The following is a 22,134-nucleotide window of genomic DNA, read 5'->3' on the forward strand; positions in this document are numbered from 1 at the left end:
CAGCCGTGATCACATTGAATGGCGGTGCTGGCTCGAAGGGCCGAATGGCCTCTACTCCTGCACGTATTGTCTATTGCCATATGTGGCCCAAAACTGCTCACAATACTCCAGATGTGGTCCAACCAGCACCTCCTAGAGCCTCAGTATTATGTCTCCAGAGGGTCTCCAGATACTTGCCACGATGACTGAGCTACTATCTCCTCGTCCAATTTCATCCCTTCACCTTAAATCAATTTGCCTTTTGTAATTGTCCTCAGCACTGAGGGAGGATCAGTTCCCGCTTCTCCTGTCATTTTAAACCATTTAGAAACATGGACAGAGTAGGCCCTTCGAGCCAGCACCGCCATTCAATGTGATCATGGCTGATCATCCCCAATCAGTACCCCGTTCCTGCCTTCTCCCCCATATCGATAGATGGAAGATTAGTGTTTAAGAAGGAACTGCAGATGCTGGAAAATCGAAGGTAGACAAAAATGCTGGAGAAACTCAGCGGGTGAGGCAGCATCTATGGAGCGAAGGAGTAGGTGACGTTTCGGGCCGAGACCCGTAAGGGTCTCGACCCGAAACGTCACCTATTCCTTCGCTCCATAGATGCTGCCTCACGAAACGTGGCCTATTCCTTCGCTCCATAGATGCAATAGACAATAGACAACAGGTGCAGGAGTAGAGGCCATTCGGCCCTTCGAGCCAGCACCGCCATTCAATGCGATCACGGCTGATCATCCCCAATCAGTACCCCGTTCCTGCCTTCTCCCCATATCCCCTGACTCCGCTATCTTTAAGAGCCCTATCTAGCTCTCTCTTGAAAGTATCCAGAGAACCGACCTCTGAGGCAGAGAATGCCACAGACTCACAACTCTCTCTGTGAGAAAAAGTGTTTCCTCGTCTCCGTTCTAAATGGCTTACCCCTTATGCTTAAACTGTGTGTGTGTGGCCCCTGGTTCTGGACTCCCCCAACATCCGGAACATGTTTCCTGCCTCTAGCGTGTCCAATCCCTTAATAATCTTATATATGTTTCAATGAGATCCCCTCTCATCCTTCTAAACTCCTCCTGATTGTTGAGTGAGCCCTCGCCCGTCTCCTCTCCCCCGCCCGACCTTGGGGTGTGAAGAAGGGTCTCCACCCAAAACATCGCTGGTTAAACTGAGGGGGACACAGTTCGGACACAAAGCTTGCTTTGCTCGCAGCGGTAGAGTTGCTGCCTCACAGCGCCAGAGACCCGGGTTCGATCCCAACTACGGGCGCTGGCTGTACAGAGTTTGCACGTTCTCCCCGTGACCTGCGTGCGTTTTGTCTCCGAGATCTTCGGTTTCCTCCCGCGCTCCCAAAGACGGGCAGGTTTTTTTTCAGGTTAATAAAAATGTTAAATTGTCCCTGGCGTGTGTGTAGGATAGTGTTAGTGTGCAGGGATCGCTGGTTGGCACGGACCCGGTGGGCCGAAGGGCCTGTTTCCGCGCTGTATCTCTAAACTAAACTGTGCAGGAAGGAACTGCAGATGCTGGTTTACAAGATGGACACAAAATGACTTTCAAGAGAGAGCTAGATAGGGCTCTTAAAGATAGCGGAGTCAGGGGATATGGGGAGAAGGCAGGAACGGGGTACTGATTGGGGATGATCAGCCATGATCACATTGAATGGCGGTGCTGGCTCGAAGGGCCGAATGGCCTCTACTCCTGCACCTGTTGTCTGTTGTACAATGAATGTGACCATGTGCAGCTGCCCCTTGACCTAGGCTGAGGTCACCTTCCGTTAAAACCCGTGGTACTACTCCTGCACCTATTGTCTATTGTTTATTGAATGGCGGTGCTGGCTCGAAGGGCTGAATGGCCTCTACTCCTGCACCTATTGTCTATTGTTTATTGAATGGCGGTGCTGGCTCGAAGGGCCGAATGGCCTCTACTCCTGCACCTATTGTCTATTGTCTATAAAATGCAGGAGTAACTCAACGGGACAGGCAGCATCTCTGGAGAGAAGGAATGGTTGACGTTTCAGGGCACGACCTCCTTTCATTCAAAAACATCACCCATCCCTTCTCTCCAGTGATGCTGCCTGTCCCGCTGAGTTGCTCCAGCATTTTGTGTCTGTCTAAAGGAAACCCTGGCCCTGTGTCTAATCTCCCGCATAGATAAAGGGTTTAACTCGGCGAGGCCAAGCCAAACATCGCACAATCGCTGCTGATCCCTTCCTGTCTGTTTGTCCACCTTCCAATCCCAATTTATCACCATCTGTAGATTACAAAATGGAGAAAACGGAAGGGACTTCTTAAAGAGGCGCGACTGTGTTAAACTTATCTAACTCCAATGCAATTAAGATCAGATAGATCTTTGTAATTATGTCTGAGGAAAGGTCTCGACCCGAAACGTCACCCATCCCTTCTCCCCAGAGATGCTGCCTGTCCCGCTGAGTTACTCCGGCTTTTTGAATCTGTCCACACACGCGGGGTCACATGTTTCATCAATAATGTTTTATTTTTAATTTTTTATGTGTCATTCCTAACTGTCACTGTGCGTCATATTGCCACTTGCGGGCGGAGCACCAAGGCAAATTCCTTGTATGTGAATACTTGGCCTTATTCATTCATTTATATACACACACACATACAGTATACACACACACACACACATATATACACATATATACACACACACACATACACACAGATATATACACACACACACATACATATACACACACACACACACACACACATATATATATACACACACACATACGTATACACACACACATATATACACACACACACACACACACACACACATATATACACACACATATATATACGCACACACATATACATATACACATAAATATACACACACACACATATATATACACACACACACATATATACACACACACATACAGTATACATACACACACATACAGTATATACACACATAGACGTAACACCCATACAGAATATGCACACACATACAGTATACACACACACACATACGGTATACGCACACATATATATACACGCATATATTTATTTATATATATATATAGACACGCACTCACGCATATGTATATATTATTTATATACAGAATATGTAAACATAGTACTCTAAACAATATAATAAATGGAAAAAAGTATTATATATATATATATATATATATGTATATATGTGAGTGTGCGTGTGTGTGTGTATATATCTATATATCTCAATTATGAATGAATAATAAGTTTATTGGCCAAGTATTCACATACAAGGAATTTGCCTTGGTGCTCTGCCCGCAAGTGACAACATGACACACAGTGACAGTTAGTAACCCAGCGGGCCAGGCAGCATCTATGGAGAGAACGATCAGCCATGATCACAATGAATGGCGGTGCTGGCACGAAGGGCCGAATGGCCTCCTGCATCTATTGTCTGTGTTTCTATGGACGGGCAAAGTTTCGGGTCGAGACCCTTCTTCAAACGTGAGGGTCTCGACCCACAACTCCGGAGATAATGTAACGGGGTGGCTACTGGTCAGTGTGTTTCTGTCCTGTATCCCTCTGTGATCCGAGATGCCGGAGTAGGGTCTCGACCCGAAACGTCGCCCGTTCCTTCTCCCCTTCCCCCCCAGAGATGCTCCCGGTCCCGCTGAGTTACTCCGGCGTGTTGTGTCTACCTTGGGCTTTTAATCCGTGTTGGTCAATATTTTACTTTGCGTGCGGGCGCCCACACGTGTAGATACTGAAGAGGTAGAACGGTGAAGAGAAGGAACGGGAGCTGCGTGTGTGTGTGTGTGTACGTGTGTGTGTGTGTGTGTGTGTGTGTGTGTACGTGTGTGTGTACGTGTGTGTGTGTACGTGTCTGTGTGTGTGTGTGTACGTGTGTACGTGTGTGTGTGTGTGTGTGTGTGTGTCTGTGTGTGTGTACGTGTGTGTGTGTGCGTGTGTGTGTGTACGTGTGTGTGTGTGTGCGTGTGTGTGTGTGTGTGTGTGTGAGCGTGAGTGTGTGTGGAGAGGTGTGTGTGTGTGTGAGAGGTGTGTGTGTGTGTGTGTGTGTAAGTGTGTGTGTGTGGAGGGGTGTGTGTGTGAGTGTGGAGCGGTGTGTGTGTGGAGTGTGTGTGTGTGTGTTCTTGTTCAGCGGTGCGGTGCGTGTGTGTGTGTGTGAGTGAGTGTGCGGGGAGCGGTGTGGGTGTGTATGTTTGTGTGGGGAACAGTGTGTGTGTGTGTGTGTGTGTGCAGAGAGCGGTGCGTGCGTGGGTGAAAAGAGCATCCACTCCCTGGGCCGACTGCTGGCAAACTGATCCAAAAAACCCTCCATTGTCTGAAGGGGATTAGATTTGTTAATTGGCGTCTGGTGTGAAGTACAGAGGGAGCGAGCAGGGAGGGAGGGGAGGAGGTGGGGACTAGGCCCAGGTAACAGAGTCGAGCTGTGGGAGTGAACAAGGAATCGAGGGAGGGGGATAGACAATGGACAACAGGTGCAGGAGTAGAGGCCATTCGGCCCTTCGAGCCAGCACCGCCATTCAATGTGATCACGGCTGATCATCCACAATCAGTGCCCCGTTCCTGCCTTCTCACCATATCCCCTGACTCCGCTATCTTTAAGAGCCCTATCTAGCTCTCTCTTGAAAATATCCAGAGAACCGGCCTCCACCGCCCTCTGAGGCAGAGAATTCCACAAACTCACAACTCTCTGTGGGGAAAAAGCGTTTCCTCGTCTCCGTCCTAAATGGCTTACCCCTTATTCTTAAACTGTGTGTGTGGCCCCTGGTTCTGGACTCCCCCAACATCGGGAACATGTTTCCTGCCTCTAGCGTGTCCAAGCCCTTAATAATCTTATGTTTCATTAAGATTCCCTCTCATCCTTCTAAACTCCAGAGTGTACAAGCCCACAGCCGCTCCATTCTCTCAGCATATGACAGTCCCACCATCCCGGGAATTAACCTGGTGAACCTACGCTGGGCTCCCTCAATAGCAAGAATGTCCTTCCTCAAATTAGGGGACCAAAACTGTACACAATACTCCAGGTGTGGTCTCACTAGGGCCCTGTACAACTGCAGAAGGACCTCTTTGCTCCTATATTTGATTCCTCTTGTTATAAAGGCCAACATGCCATTGGCTTTCTTCACTGCCTGCTGTACCTGCATGCTTACTTTCATAGACTGATGTCTACAAGCCCAGCCACTCCATTCAGGCTTCAGACACGACCCTGAAACGGCCACCCATCCCTTCTCTCCAGAGACGCTGCCTGTCCCGCTGAGTTACTCCAGCGTTTTGTGTCTATCTTCGATTTAAACCAGCATCTGCTGGTCTTTCGTCCACCTCACCCCTGGCTTAGAAGAAGCACCAGAGATGGTGAGGGAAAAGAAATAGATCTCCTGCATTCCATTCCCAAAGAGATTCCAACCCTAACCCCTTAAATAGCTGACTGCAGCCACCGATATGAAGCTGGAGGATGGATGTATTTGTCTTACTAAACCCATGAAAGACTCTACTGTAAACCATTCAACTATTTACACCTTGGGACCAAGGGAATGTTAATGGTGGCGCAGCGGTAGAGTTGCCGCCTCACAGCGCCAGAGGCCCCGGTTCGATCCCGACCACGGGCGCTGTCTGTACGGAGTTTGCACGCTCTCCCCGTTGACCTGCGTGGGTTTTCTCTGAGATCTTCGGGTTCCCCCTAAACTCCAAACACGTACAGGGTTGAAGGTTAATTGGCTTGGTGTAAATGTAAATAATGTCCCAAGTGTGTGTGTAGGATGGTGTTAGTGTGCGGGGATCGCTGGTCGGCACGGACTCGGTGGGCCGAAGGGCCTGTTTGTACACTGTATGTCTAAACTAAACTAAAGAATGAATTAATAAGTTTATTGGCCAAGTGGACAAGCTTTTCCCATTGAGAGTAGGGAAGATTCAAACAAGGGGACATGACTTGAGAATTAAGGGACAGAAGTTTAGGGGCAACATGAGGGGGGACTTATTTACTCAGAGAGTGGTGGCTGTGTGGAATGAGCTTCCAGTGGAAGTGGTCGAGGCAGGTTCGTTTTTATCATTTAAAAATAAATTGTATAGTTATATGGACGGGAAAGGAATGGAGGGTTATGGTCTGAGCGCAGGTAGATGGGACTAGGGGAGAATACGTGTTCGGCACGGACTAGAAGGGCCGAGATGGCCTGTTTCCGTGCTGTAATTGTTATATGGTTATCTGGTTAAGTATTCACATACAAGGAATTTGCCTTGGTGCTCCGCCCACAAGTGACAAAATGACAAAGATTGCTCCCGATGTTGGGGAAATCCAGGACAAGGGGTCACACAGTTTAAGGATAAGGGGGAAATCCTTTAAAACCGAGACGAGAAGAACTTTTTTCACACAGAGAGTGGTGAATCTCTGGAACTCTCTGCCACAGAGGGTAGTCAAGGCCACACAGTTCATTGGCTATATTTAAGAGGGAGTTAGATGTGGCCCTTGTGGCTAAAGGGATCAGGGGGTATGGAGAGAAGGCAGGTACGGGATACTGAGTTGGATGATCAGCCATGATCATATTGAATGGCGGTGCAGGCTCGAAGGGCCGAATGGCCTTTATTCTTGCTCCTAATTTCTATGTTTCTAAAGACGTCCAGGTTTGTAGGTTAATTGGCTTGGAGTAAATGTAAAATTGTCCCTTGTGTGTGTGTGTGTGTGTGTGTGTCTGTGTGTGTGTGTGTGTGTGTGTGTGTGTGTGGTGTGTGTGTGTGTGTCTGTCTGTGTGTGTGTGTGTGTGTGTGTGTGTGTGTGTGTGTGTGTGTGTGTGTGTGTGTGTGTGTGTGTGTGTGTGTGTGTGTGTGTGTGTGTGTGTGTGTGTGTGTGTGTGTGTGTGTGTGTGTGTGTGTGTGTGTGTGTGTGTGTGTGTGTGTGTGTGGGTGGGCGGTGTGTGTGTGTGTGTTTGTGTGTGTGTACGTGTGTGTGTGTGTGTGTGTGTGTGTGTGTGTGTGTGTGTTAGTGTGTGGGGCGGGATCGCTGGTCGGCACGGACCTAGTGGGCCGAAGGGCCTGTTTTCACACTGTATCACTAAACTAAGCTGAACTCTTGTACACAGACGCCGTTTAATGAATGTGGGAGAGCGCTCACTCTTTCAACTATCTTTTATTTGGTGGCCTGTTTTAAATTAATTCTCGTTTTCTATTTTTGCTGCCGATATTTCCATTTTTGGCTGGGATCGGGCAGCAGACGGGTGCGGTTTTGAAGTTTTTTGCAGTCGTTGGGCCTGTGGTTTGAGGCCTCATGGGTTTGTAGGCCTTGTGCAACGTCAGGCCTCTCTAACCAGCCAGCCCAACGAGGTGGTGCAGCGGTAGAGTTGCTGCCTCACAGCCCCAAAGATCACGGTTCGATCCTGACCACGGGTGCCGTCTGAACCTTCTCCCCGTGACCTGCGAGGGGTTTTCTCCGGGTGCTCCGGTTTCCTCCCGCACTCCAAAGGCGTGCAGGTTTGTAGGTTTACGAATAAGGGGTAAGCCATTTAGAACGGAGACAAGGAAACGCTTTTTCTCACGGAGAGTGGTGAGTCTGTGGAATTCTCTGCCTCACAGAGGGCGGTGGAGGCCGGTTCTCTGGATGCTTTCAAGAGAGAGCTAGATAGGGCTCTTAAAGATAGCGGAGTCAGGGGATATGGGGAGAAGGCAGGAACGGGGTACTGATTGGGGATGATCAGCCATGATCACATTGAATGGCGGTGCTGGCTCGAAGGGCCGAATGGCCTCTACTCCTGCACCTGTTGTCTATTGTCCATTTGGCTTCGGTAGAAATGACAAATTGTCCTGTGTGCGTGTGTGTGCGTGTGTGTGTGTGTGTGCTGTGTGTGTGTGTGTGCGTGTGTGTGCGTGTGTGTGTGTGCAGGATAGTGTCAGTGTGCGGGGATCGCTGGTCGGCACGGACTCAGTGGGCCGAATGGCCTGTTTCCCTACTGTATCTCTAAACCAAACTAAACTAAATTCAAAATCCAAGTCTACTTTCTTTTTACAATCCCACCGCACTCCCCCTTCATTCCTGTGACCCAATAAATTGTCCGTAGAAGTTTCTGGAAGAATCTTTACGATCCAGCCCTTCCAAGGTCAGAGACTTCTGCGGCCATTAGTGCAGATAAACGAGGCATCTGTCTCCTTTCCGCTCCCTCTGGGCATTGTCAAATATTTTTTAATATCTGTGTAAATAAGTACTTATGTTTGGTATTTATAGTCAACAAACATTGTTGCTGTTTCTCCTCTTGTGGTTTTTCCTGGAATTTGGAAGTCTATTGTAGAGGAGCGTTGGTCTAGTTTATGTGTTGGATAAACTGCATCCATGTGGTTTTTCCTGGAATTTGGAAGTCTATTGTAGAGGAGCTTTGGTCTAGTTTATGTGTTCGATAAACTGCAGAGTGCTGGAGTAACTCAGCGGGTCAGGGGGCAGCATCTCTGGAGAAACATAGAAACATAGACAATAGGTGCAGGAGTAGAGGCCATTCGGCCCTTCGAGCCTGCACCATTCGCCATTCAATATGATCATGGCTGATCATCCAACTCAGTATCCCATCCCTGCCTTCTCTCCATACCCCCTGCCACATCTCCAAAGTAATGTCTAAAGCCTGGTACAGGGTCTTGGTGAGACCACACCTGGAGTATTGCGTACAGTTTTGGTCTCCTAATCTGAGGAAAGACATTCTTGCCATAGAGGGAGTACAGAGAAGGTTCACCAGACTGATTCCTGGGATGTCAGGACTGTCTTATGAAGAAAGACTGGACAGACTCGGTTTATACTCTCTAGAATTTAGAAGATTGAGAGAAGATCTTATAGAAACTTACAACATTCTCAAGGGGTTGGACAGGCTAGATGCAGGAAGATTGTTCCCGATGTTGGGGAAGTCCAGGACAAGGGGTCACAGCTTAAGGATAAGGGGGAAATCCCCCCTTTAAAACCGAGATGAGAAGAACTTTTTTCACACAGAGAGTGGTGAATCTGTGGAACTCTCTGCCACAGAGGGTAGTTGAGGCCACACAGTTCATTGGCTATATTTAAGAGGGAGTTAGATGTGGCACTTGTGGCTAAAGGGATCAGGGGGTATGGAGAGAAGGCAGGTACGGGATACTGAGTTGGATGATCAGCCATGATCATATTGAATGGCGAATGGTGCAGGCTCGAAGGGCCGAATGGCCTCTACTCCTGCACCTATTGTCTATGTTTCTATGTTGAACAGAGACTTATTTTGGTCTGCGTCTTGAGTCTGGCTGCAGGAGGCTTGCAGTGACTCACTTAGACACTCATGACCCTGTCTAACATTGTGGTCAGAGTTAACTCATACCAGCTTTTAGTTTGTTTAAGAGGGAACTGCAGATGCTGGAGAATCGAAGGTTACACAAAAATGCTGGAGAAACTCAGCGGGTGCAGCAGCATCTATGGAGCGAAGGAAATAGGCAACGTTTCGGGACGAAACCCTTACGGGTTTCGGCCCGAAACGTTGCCTATTTCCTTCTGAGTTTCTCCAGCTTTTTTTGTGTAACCCAGGTTTTAGTTTGACTCTTTTGAAATTCAAATTCCACAGCTGTCGTGCTGGGATTTGAACTCTGCGTCTCAGGCCACTGCGGAAGGAACTGCAGATGTTGGTTTGGCCGAAAAAGACACAAAGTGCCGGAGTAACTCGGCCGGTCATAAGACCATGAGTGATAGAAACATAGAAACATAGAAATTAGGTGCAGGAGTAGAGGCCATTCGGCCCTTCGAGCCTGCACCGCCATTCAATATGATCATGGCTGATCGTCCAACTCAGTATCCCGTACCTGCCTTCTCTCCATACCCCCTGATCCCCTTAGCCACAAGGGCCACATCTAACTCCCTCTTAAATATAGCCAATGAACTGTGGCCTCAACTACCCTCTGTGGCAGAGAGTTCCAGAAATTCACCACTCTCTGCGTGAAAAAAGTTCTTCTCATCTCGGTTTTAAAGGATTTCCCCTTTATCCTTAAGCTGTGACCCCTTGTCCTGGACTTCCCCAACATCGGGAGCAATCTCCCTGCATCTAGCCTGTCCAACCCCTTAAGAATTTTGTAAGTTTCTATAAGATCCCCTCTCAATCTTCTAAATTCTAGAGAGTATAAACCAAGTCTATCCAGTCTTTCTTCATAAGACAGTCCTGACATCCCAGGAATCAGTCTGGTGAACCGTCTCTGCACTCCCTCTGATAGGGGCAGAATTAGGCCATTCGGCCCATCGAGTCTACTCTGCCATTCAATCATGGCTGATCTATCTCTCCCTCCTAACCACATTCTCCTGCCTTCTCCCCAGAACCTCTGACACCCGATTCTAACCCACTGTGTGGAGATGTGGGGTAATGCCTACAAAACTAACCTACAGCTGTTATGCACATTACAAAAAAAGCAATAAGAATTATAAATAACGTTGGATATCTTGAAAATGCCAATTTAATATTCTTAAAGTCACACACACTGAAGTTCTCTGATCTGGTTAAATTTAAGGCTGCACAAAGCAAGAAATAATTTACTTCCAGGAAATATACACAAACTATTTATGGAAAGACAGGGTGAGATATAATTTGAGAGGGGAATATCATTTTAAATAAAAACTCAATGACAGAACAGCTCTTAAAAGTGTTTGCATAGCAATCTGTGGTGTGAATTTGTGGAATGGTCTGGAACAGATTAACATAGAAAATAGGTGCAGGAGTAGAGGCCATTCGGCCCTTCGAGCCTGCACAGCCATTCAATATGATCATGGCTGGTCATCCAACTCAGTATCCCATCCCTGCCTTCTCTCCATACCCCCTGATCCCTTTAGCCACAAGGGCCACATCTAACTCCCTCTTAAATATAGCCAATGAACTGTGTGGCCTCAACTGCCTTCTGTGGCAGAGAATTCCACAGATTCACCACTCTCTGTGTGAAAAAAAAAATGTTTTTCTCATCTCGGTCCTAAAAGACTTAATTCCCCCTTATCCTTAAACTGTGTGACCCCTTGTTCTGGACAACATCCCCCCCTCAATCTAAATTCTAAATTCTAGCGAGTACAAGCCGAGTCTATCCAGTCTTTCTTCATATGAAAGTCCTGACATCCCAGGTCTGAAGTTGGGTCTCAACCCGAAACGTCACCTATTCCACAGATTCGCCACTCTCTGTGTGAAAAATGTTTTCCTCATCTCGTGTCCTAAATGATTTCCCCCTTATCCTTAAGCTGTGTGACCCCTTGTCCTGGACTTCCCCAACATCGGGAACAATCTTCCTGCATCTAGCCTGTCCAACCCCTTAAGAATTTTGTAAGTTTCTATAAGATCCCCCCTCGATCTTCTAAATTCTAGCGAGTACAAGCCGAGTCTATCCAGTCTTTCTTCACATGAAAGTCCTGCCATCCCAGGAATCAGTCTGGTGAACCTTCTCTGTACTCCCTCTACGGCAAGAATGTCTTTCCTCAGATTAGGAGACCAAAAACTTAGCACTAACATAATTCAGTTTAAAAAGATGTACAAAAACACTTGTTTGAAAGGATATTGGGATGAGGATAGGTGATTGTGAGTGCGGCATTTGTTATACTGATTGTACTGGGAAGGGTGATTATAGTGTGGTGGGTTGTATATATGACTAAGAAATACTGTAAAGTATATGAATGTTTTTTCTTTTTTCTTTTTTTGTATGGCTTTGTAAATATTTGATTAGTGCAAAAATGTAAATAATTTGGTGTACATATAGCTGCTGCTGTACATATGATGTACATATAGCTGGAAAGACATTCTTGCCATAGAGGGAAGGGAGTACAGAGAAGGTTCACCAGACTGATTCCTGGGATGTCAGGACTTTCATATGAAGAAAGACTGGATAGACTCGGCTTGTACTCGCTAGAATTTAGAAGATCGAGGGGGGATCTTATAGAAACGTACAAAATTCTTAAGGGGTTGGACAGGCTAGATGCAGGAAGATTGTTCCCGATGTTGGGGAAGTCCAGAACTAGGGGCCACACACACACAGTTTAAGGATAAGGGGGAAATCTTTTAGGACCGAGATGAGGAAAACATTTTTCACACAGAGAGTGGTGAATCTGTGGAATTCTCTGCCACAGAAGGTAGGTGAGGCCACACAGTTCATTGGCTATATTTAAGAGGGAGTTAGATGTGGCCCTTGTGGCTAAAGGGATCAGGGGGTATGGAGAGAAGGCAGGGATGGGATACTGAGTTGGATGATCAGCCATGATCATAGTGAATGGCGAATGGTGCAGGCTCGAAGGGCCGAATGGCCTCTACTTCCTGCATCTAATTTCTATGTTTCTATGAATAAATAAAATGTACAAATAACAGATGATGGGTGATTAATGTTCAGAGTTTTGTCCGAGCCGGGTTTAATAGCCTGATGGCCTGTGGGGAAGTAGCTATTCCTGAACCCCACTGGTGGGAGAGTCTAGGACCAGAGAGCGCAGCCTCAGAATTAAAGGATGTAGAAACATAGAAAATAGGTGCAGGGAGGAGGCCATTCGGCCCTTCGAGCCTGCACCGCCATTCAATATGATCATGGTGATCATCCAACTCAGTATCCCGTACCTGCCTTCTCTCCATACCCCCTGATCCCCTTAGCCACAATGGCCACATCTAACTCCCTCTTAAATATAGCCAATGAACTGTGTGGCCTCACCTACCCTCTTAAATATAGCTGTGATCATGGCTGTGGGATAGTAGCTATTCCAATCAGTACCCCGTTCCTGCCTTCTCCCCAAATCCCCGTATGGAGAGAAGGCAGGTACAGGATACTGAGTTGGATGATCAGCCGTGATCTTATTGAAAGGCGGTGCAGGCTCGAAGGGCCGAATGGCCTCTACTCCTGCACCTATTGTCTATGTTTCTATGTTTCTGTTGTACATATGGTGCACATATAGCTGCTGAATTTGTATAAGATAATTATAAGCAGTTGAATAAGGTCTGGGAATTAATAAGCTTTGACTTCTTCCTGCTCTGAGTCGGACACATATGATTTCATTTAGTTATAGATATTGTTTACGACACATTATAAATATTCTTGTTTTGTTTCTGTGTGTGCGCTGCTTCACACTTGCTTTTTATTCTTTCATTCTGTTCGAAATAAAGAATTAAATATAATAAATATAATAATGATAATCAAGTCTCCATCTATCTCTGCCTTAAAAATATCAACTGACTTGTGGCCTCCACCACTGTCTGCGGCAATGAATTCCACAGATTCTCCACCCTCTGGCTGAATAAATTCCTCCTCATCTCCTTCCTGAAGGCATGTCCTTTAATTCTGAGGCTGTGACCTCTGGTCCTAGACTCTAGACTCTCCCACTAGTGGAATCATCCTCTCCACGTCCACTCTGTCCAGGTCAGCCTAGGGTCAGGCAGCATGTCTGGAGGACATTCAGAATCTGTGAGGAAGGGTCCCGGCCCAAAACATATCCAGAGATGCTGGCTGTCCCACCAGAGTTACTCCAGCATTTTGTGTCTGTCTTCAGTGTAAACCAGCACCTGCAGTTCCTTCTTACACATATGGTTTAGTTTAGAGATACAGCGCGGAAACAGGCCCTTCGGCCCCACCGAGTCCGTGCCGACCAGCGATCCCCGCACACTAACACCATCCTACACACACATTTATACCGAAGCCAATTAACCTACAAACCTGCACGCCTCTGGAGCGTGGGAGGAAACCGAAGTTCTCGTGGGAAAACCCACGCCACGGGGAGAACGTGCAAACTCCGCACAGACAGCGCCCGTAGTCGGGATCGAACCTGGGTCTCCGGCGCTGCAAGTGCTGTAAAGCAGCAACTCTACCGCTGCGCCACCGTGCCCGCCCTCTAGTTTAGGTTTGGTGTTACAGTGAAAAGCTTTTGTCGCGCGCTAACCAGTCAGCGGAAAGACAACACATGATTACAATCGAGCCGTCCACAGTGTACAGATACAGGATAAGGGAATAACGTTTAGTGCAAGGTAAAGCCAGCAAAGTCCGATCAAGGATAGTCCGAGGGTCACCAATGAGGTAGATAGTAGTTCAGGACCGCTCTCTGGTTGTGGTGGGATGGTTCAGTTGCCTGATAACAGCCGGGAAGAAACTGCCCCTGAATCTGGAGGTCCTGGTAGCTAGTAGGTGACTGGCAAAAAGCTGGAGTAACTCAGCGGGACAGGCAGCATCTCTGGAGAGAAGGAATGGGTGACGTTTCGGGCCGAGACTGGAGAATGGAGCGGCTGGGCTTGTACGCTCTGGAGTTTAGAAGGATGAGAGGGGATCTTATTGGTTCTCTGGACACTTTCAAAATGGATAGGGCTCTTAAAGATAGCGGAGTCAGGGGATATGGGGAGAAGGCAGGAACGGGGTACTGATTGGGGATGATCAGCCGTGATCACATTGAATGGCGGTGTTGGCTCGAAGGGCCGAATGGCCTCTACTCCTGCACCAGTTGTCTGTTGTCTATTGAGATCCTTCTTCAGACTGGTTAGGAATAAGGGAAAGGAGTGATGTAGACCGTGATGTGGGGAGATGAAGTTCAGCACTGTGTATTGTCTATTGTCACTGCTCTGAAGTGATGCTCTCCACCATAGATCCTATAGCGGAGCAAGATAGACCACTCCTGCTAAATGCAACTGGCTGACGTGTAGAACGCAACGGAGCGGAACGTGGGCCTTTTTTTCATCCATTACAGTAACCCGACCCGACCCGACTCGCAGTGAAATCAACGTTGCGGGGGAACAGTTTGTGTTAATAAATTAAAATTCTGAAAATGAGGAGAAGATTTTTCCCAAATAACTTTTATTTTTACGAGGATGTTCCCGTAACCGTCTCCCGTCTCTGCGCCAGTATCTTTGCGGGGATCTACGGGATCTTTGGTGCGGAGACGGGAGACGGTTACGGAAATGGGGGCCGAAAATCACCCGCGAATCCTGCCCGTGACCGTATTGCGACTTGTTCGTCGAGTGGACTATCTTGCTCGCTGTAGCGTCTTTGCTCTGCTCAGCACCAGTAATACTAGTGTGTGTGGGGGGGGGTTTGTGAATGTAATTAAACTCTCCCAACTCTTGTCTCCCCCGTCAGGATCTCGCCTGCGTCAGGAGGACTACCCGCCGCGGATCACCGAACACCCGTCGGACCTGATCGTGTCGAAGGGCGAGCCGGCCACGCTGAACTGCAAGGCGGAGGGCCGGCCCAGCCCCACCATCGAGTGGTACAAGGACGGCGAGCGCGTGGAGATGGATATGGACGACTCTAACTCACACCGATTGATGCTGTCCAGCGGGTCGCTCTTCTTCCTGCGTATCGTCCACGGGCGCCGCTCCAAGCCCGACGAGGGCAGCTACGTGTGCGTGGCCCGCAACTACCTGGGCGAGGCCGTCAGCCACAATGCCTCTCTGGAGGTGGCACGTAAGTAGACCACTTGCCAAATAAAGTGCGATTCTGATTCTGATAAGTAAGTAAGTTTATTGGCCAAGAATTCACATACAAGGAATTAGCCTTGGTGCTCCAACCACCAGTAACAACATGACATACAGTGACGTAATTACCCTAATGTTGCTTTAGTGTTGATCTGATTTTACTTCAATGTGGCTTGGAATGTTGAACTGATGTTACCCGTGCAATGTCAACCTTGTTTTACTCCTATATTGCCCTAGTCTTGCACTGCTGTTGCTGCAGTATTGCGTACAGTTTTGGTCTCCAAATCTGAGGAAGGACATTATTGCCATAGAGGATTTGAGTATAGGAGCGGGGAGGTTCTACTGCAGTTGTACAGGGTCTTGGTGAGACCACACCTGGAGTATTGCGTACAGTTTTGGTCTCCAAATCTGAGGAAGGACATTATTGCCATAGAGGGAGTATAGAGAGAAGGTTCACCAGACTGATTCCTGGGATGTCAGGACTGTCTTATGAAGAAAGACTGGATAGACTTGGTTTATACTCTCTAGAATTTAGGAGATTGAGAGGGGATCTTATAGAAACTTACAAAATTCTTAAGGGGTTGGACAGGCTAGATGCAGGAAGATTGCTCCCGATGTTGGGGAAGTCCAGGACAAGGGGGTCACAGCTTAAGGATAAGGGGGAAATCCTTTAAAACCGAGATGAGAAGAACCTTTTTCACACAGAGAGTGGTGAATCTGTGGAACTCTCTGCCACAGAGGGTAGTTGAGGCCACAGTTCATTGGCTATATTTAAGAGGGAGTTAGATGTGGCCCTTGTGACTAAGGGGATCAGAGGGTATGGAGAGAAGGCATGTACGGGATACTGAGTTGGATGATCAGCCATGATCATATTGAATGGCGGTGCAGGCTCGAGGGGCCGAATGGCCTCCTCCTGCACCTATTGTCTATTGTGTCCTGGTGCCATCTGTTTGACGTTTGGCTCCAGTTCTCGGACTGGGTCTAAATTGAGTTGATTTCACTGCAATGTTGTTAATTTTACTAATATTTGTGTGTTCAGTGTTGCCTAAATACACCTTCTCTGTTGCTTTAAAGTTGAGCTGAATTTTCACTGACGTTGCCTCAAGGTTGAGATTAACTTTCACTCCAACGTTGCTTTCAAAAGTTGTGTGGATTTTACAAAAACTTCAGCCGATCCCGCTCCTAAATTGCTTCAGCATTGGGATAATTTATCGCCACGTTGGCTGGATTGGTTAATTTTACTCCCATCTTGCCTCCATGTTGCTCATTTTACTCTTTATAGTATAGTATACAAACTTAAAGCACACGGCATTGGGGGTTCAGTATTGATGTGGATAGAGAACTGGCTGGCAAACAGGAAGCAAAGAGTAGGAGTAAACGGGTCCTTTTCACAATGGCAGGCAGTGACTAGTGGGGTACCCCAAGGCTCAGTGCTGGGACCCCAGCTATTTACAATATATATTAATGATCTGGATGAGGGAATTGAAGGCAATATCTCCAAGTTTGCGGATGACACTAAGCTGGGGGGCAGTGTTAGGTGTGAGGAGGATGCTAGGAGACTGCAAGGTGACTTGGATAGGCTGGGTGAGTGGGCAAATGTTTGGCAGATGCAGTATAATGTGGATAAATGTGAGGTTATCCATTTAGGTGGCAAAAACGGGAAAGCAGACTATTATCTAAATGGTGGCCGATTGGGAAAGGGGGAGATGCAGCGAGGCCTGGGTGTCATGGTACACCAGTCATTGAAGGTAGGCATGCAGGTGCAGCAGGCAGTAAAGAAAGCGAATGGTATGTTAGCTTTCATAGCAAAATGATTTGAGTATAGGAGCAGGGAGGTTCTACTGCAGTTGTACAGGGTCTTGGTGAGACCACACCTGGAGTATTGCGTACAGTTTTGGTCTCCAAAGACTTGGTTTATACTCTCTAGAATTTAGGAGATTGAGAGGGGATCTTATAGAAACTTACAAAATTCTTAAGGGGTTGGACAGGCTAGATGCAGGAAGATTGTTCCCGATGTTGGGGAAGTCCAGGACAAGGGGTCACAGCTTAAGGATAAAGGGGGAAATCCTTTAAAACCGAGATGAGAAGAACTTTTTTTCACACAGAGAGTGGTGAATCTCTGGAATTCTCTGCCACAGAGGGTAGTCGAGGCCAGTTCATTGGCTATATTTAAGAGGGAGTTAGATGTGGCTCTTGTGGCTAAGGGGATCAGAGGGTATGGAGAGAAGGCAGGTACAGGATACTGAGTTGGATGATCAGCCATGATCATATTGAATGGCGAATGGTGCAGGCTCGAAGGGCCGAATGGCCTCTACTCCTGCACCTATTGTCTATGTTTCTATGTTTTTGTGGCTCTCACTGTCGCCTGAGTTTGACTTCTCCTTCGTTGACGATACAACAGAACTTTATTGATCCCAGGAGTGAAATCCATCTGCCAATAGTCGCCAAACCCCAAGATGGAATTAAAGTCACGAGTGGCAAGGATTGGGGGATTTGGAAAGATTTGGTGTTGGGGGTGGAAGAGTCAGTCTCAGTCGGGCCCAAAACAGACGGGGGAGGTGTTAGTTGTACAGTTTGATAGCCAGAGGGAAGACGGATCTCCTGTGGCATCTTGGTGGAACCAGTCTGTTGCTGAAGGTGCTCCTCGGGTCGAGAGATTCACGATGCTCCTCAGGTTGACCAGTGTGTTGGCCAGCTTCAAATTTGACCTACATTTTCTCCTCGTTTGCCTCAGCTTTGAGCTGATTTTCCCCCTTGCTTCTACTTTGCAAAGTTGAGCAGTTAATGTTACTATCCTTGTGGCCTCCATGTTTGCGTACAGTTTTGGTCTCCAAATCTGAGGAAGGACATTATTGCCGTAGAGGGAGTACAGAGACGGTTCACCAGACTGATTCCTGGGATGTCAGGACTGTCTTATGAAGAAAGACTGGATAGACTTGGTTTATACTCTCTAGAATTTAGAAGATTGAGAGGGGATCTTATAGAAACTTACAAAATTCTTAAGGGGTAGGACAGGCTAGATGCAGGAAGATTGTTCCCGATGTTAGGGAAGTCCAGGACAAGGGGTCACAGCTTAAGGATAAAGGGGAAATCCTTTAAAACCGAGATGAGAAGAACTTTTTTCACACAGAGAGTGGTGAATCTCTGGAACTCTCTGCCACAGAGGGTAGTTGAGGCCAGTTCATTGGCTATATTTAAGAGGGAGTTAGATGTGGCCCTTGTGGCTAAGGGGATCAGGGGGTATGGAGAGAAGGCAGGTACGGGATACCGAGTTGGATGATCAGCCATGATCATATTGAATGGCGGTGCAGGCTCGAAGGGCCGAATGGCCTCTACTCCTGCACCTAATTTCTATGTTTCTATGTTGTGTTAACCCTACTCCCATAATGCTTACAAAGTTGAGGACATTTTACTTCTACCGGGCCCTGTCCCACTTGGGTGATTTTTCGGCCGACAACAGGTGTCTGCCACAAGATTTTCAACATGTTGCGACAATTTCTGCAGTGGTGGGTGTTGTGGTGGGATGTCTGTCGCCAGGTGCGTAGGTGAATGCCATTCAAAGTAGTCCCTGACAGGGGCCTAAAGAGTCTCCTAAGTGGGACAGGCCTTCATGTCGCCTGAAAGTTGAGTTTATTTCACGCCCACTTTATTCCAGCATGGAGATAATTTAATCATATAACCATATAACAATTACAGCACGGAAACAGGCCATCCCGGCCCTACAAGTCCATGCCGAACAACTTTTTTTCCCCTTAGTCCCACCTGCCTGCACTCATACCATAACCCTCCATTCCCTTCTCATCCATATGCCTATCCAATTTATTTTTAAATGATACCAATGAACCTGCCTCCACCACTTCCACTGGAAGCTCATTCCACACCGCCACCACTCTCTGAGTAAAGATGTTCCCCCTCATATTACCCCTAAACTTCTGTCCCTTAATTCTGAAATCATGAGGAGAACTTTTTTCACACAGAGAGTGGTGAATCTCTGGAACTCTCTGCCACAGAGGGTAGTTGAGGCCAGTTCATTGGCTATATTTAAGAGGGAGTTAGATGTGGCCCTTGTGGCCAAGGGGATCAGAGGGTATGGAGAGAAGGCAGGTACGGGATACTGAGTTGGATGATCAGCCATGATCATATTGAATGGCGGTGCAGGCTCGAAGGGCCGAATGGCCTCTACTCCTGCACCTAATTTCTATGTTTCTATGTCCTCTTGTTTGAATCTTCCCTATTCTCAAAGGGAAAAGCTTGTCCACATCAACTCTATCCCTCTCATCATTTTAAAGACCTCTATCAAGTCCCCCCTTAACCTTCTGCGCTCCAGAGAATAAAGACCTAACTTATTCAACCTTTCTCTGTAACTTAGTTGCTGAAACCCAGGCAACATTCTAGTAAATCTCCTCTGTACTCTCTCTATTTTGTTGACATCCTTCCTATAATTGGGCGACCAAAATTGTACACCATACTCCAGAATTGTGCTCACCAACGCCTTGTACAATTTTAACATTACATCCCAACTTCTATACTCAAATCGAGCCCCTTCTTCAGACGAATGTCAGGGGGAATGGGCGGGACAGAGATAGAATGTAGTCGGAGACTGGTGGGGAAACTGGGAAGGGGGAGGAGGATGGAGAGAGAGGGAAAGCCAGGGCTAAGTGAAGTTAGAGAGGTCAATGCTCATGCCGCTGGGGTGTAAGCTACCCAAGCGATATACGAGGTGCTGCTCTTCCAATTTGTGCTGGGCCTCACTCTGACAATGTAGGAGGCCCAGGACAGGAACTGCAGATGCTGGAAAAATCGAAGATAGGCCAAAATGCTGGAGAAACTCTGCCTCACCTGCTGAGTTTCTCCAGCATTTTTGTCTTCCCAGGACAGGAAGGTCAGATTGGGAATGGGATCATATTTCGCTTGGTACACAAAATTGCTGGAGAAACTCAGCGGGTGCAGCAGCATCTATGGAGCGAAGGAAATAGGCAACGTTTCGGACCGAAACCCTTCTTCAGACTCATATTTCGCTTGGGTAGTTTACACCCCAGCGGTATGAACATTGACTTCTCTTAACTTCAAGTAGACCATAGACTTGGTTTATACTCTCTAGAATTGAGAGGGGATCTTATAGAAACTTACAAAATTCTTAAGGGGTTGGACAGGCTAGATGCAGGAAGATTGTTCCCGATGTTAGGGAAGTCCAGGACAAGGGGGTCACAGCTTAAGGATAAGGGGGAAATCCTTTAAAGCCGAGATGAGGAGAACTTTTTTCACACAGAGAGTGGTGAATCTCTGGAACTCTCTGCCACAGAGGGTAGTTGAGGCCACAGTTCATTGGCTATATTTAAGAGGTTTAAGAGTTAGATGTGGCCCTTGTGGCTAAGGGGATCAGGGGGTATGGAGAGAAGGCAGGTACAGGATATTGAGTTGGATGATCAGCCATGATCATATTGAATGGCGGTGCAGGCTCGAAGGGCCGAATGGCCTACTCCTGCGCCTAATTTCTATGTTTCTATGTTTCTATGCCTTCCCTCTCTCTCTCTCCATCTTCTATCTGGATACCAGACTTCACCAGACTGACACTCAAGGGGGGGGGGGGGGGGGGGGGGGGAGAGGGAGGCACAGAGATAAGGAAGGGTAAGGTGTGAAAAGGAGAGATCAAAGGGGAAGTGGCTGAAGGAAAATCTCAAAATAGGCAGGAGGTATCAAAGAGGGGGAGCAACGAGAGAGGGTGATGCATTTCTGTGCCTCTTGTGGAATAGTCTGTGGAATTCTCTGCCTCACAGAGGGCGGTGGAGGCCGGTTCTCTGGTTACTTTCAAGAGAGAGCTAGATAGGGCTCTTAAAGATAGCGGAGTCAGGGGATATGGGGAGAAGGCAGGAACGGGGTACTGGTTGAGGATGATCAGCCATGATCACATTGAATGGCGGTGCTGGCTCGAAGGGCCGAATGGCCTCTACTCCTGCACTCATTGTCTATTGCCTAGTGGGTGCAGCAGCATCTATGGAGCAAAGGAAATAGGCAACGTTTCGGGTCGAAACCCTTCCGGGTTTCGGCCCGAAACGTTGCCTATTTCCTTCAGGGTTTCGGCCCGAAACGTTGCCTATTTCCTTCGCTCCACAGATGCTGCTGCACCCGCTGAGTTACTCCAGCATTTTGTGTCTACCTTCGATATCAGCGTCCGTCTGCAGTTCCTTCCTACACATCCTATCCCGACCCAGTTGACTCTCACAAGAAAAACATTTTTCACACAGAGAGTGGTGAATCTCTGGAACTCTCTGCCACAGAAGGTAGTTGAGGCCACACAGTTCATTGGCTATATTTAAGAGGGAGTTAGGTGTGGCCCTTGTGGCTAAAGGGATCAGGGGGTATGGAGAGAAGGCAGGGATGGGATACTGAGTTGGATGATCAGCCATGATAACATTGAATGGCGGTGCAGGCTCGAAGGGCCGAATGGCCTCTACTCCTGCACCTATTGTCTATGTTTCGGCTTGTACTCGCTAGAATTTATAAGATTGAGGGGGGGGGGATCTTATAGAAACTTATAAAATTCTAAAGGGTTGGACAGGCTAGATGCAGGAAGATTGTTCCCGATGTTGGGGAAGTCCAGGACAAGGGGTCACACAGTTTAAGGATAAGGGGGAAATCTTTTAGGACCGAGATGAGGAAAACATTTTTTTCACACAGAGAGTGGTGAATCTCTGGAATTCTCTGCCACAGAAGGTAGTTGAGGCCAGTTCATTGGCTATATTTAAGAGGGAGATACCAATCAAATCAATCAATTAGATGTGGCCCTTGTG

The 22,134-nt window shown here is 47.5% G+C and overlaps 1 protein-coding gene across 1 annotated transcript in view; it reads left to right on the top strand.

The window, feature by feature from the left end:
• The window catches only part of LOC129693412 (roundabout homolog 1-like), a gene marked incomplete at its 3' end in the record, with an annotated part of 146,176 nt that overhangs the window by 3,796 nt on the left and 120,246 nt on the right, over window positions 1–22,134 (top strand). Inside the window, exon 2 of the mRNA XM_055630237.1 lies at window positions 15,006–15,332. Coding sequence (XP_055486212.1) covers window positions 15,006–15,332 — 327 coding nt within the window. The remainder of the gene's footprint in view (window positions 1–15,005; window positions 15,333–22,134) is intronic.

The sequence above is a fragment of the Leucoraja erinacea genome, unplaced genomic scaffold (genome assembly GCF_028641065.1).
Source record: "Leucoraja erinacea ecotype New England unplaced genomic scaffold, Leri_hhj_1 Leri_286S, whole genome shotgun sequence".
NCBI lineage: Eukaryota > Metazoa > Chordata > Chondrichthyes > Rajiformes > Rajidae > Leucoraja > Leucoraja erinaceus.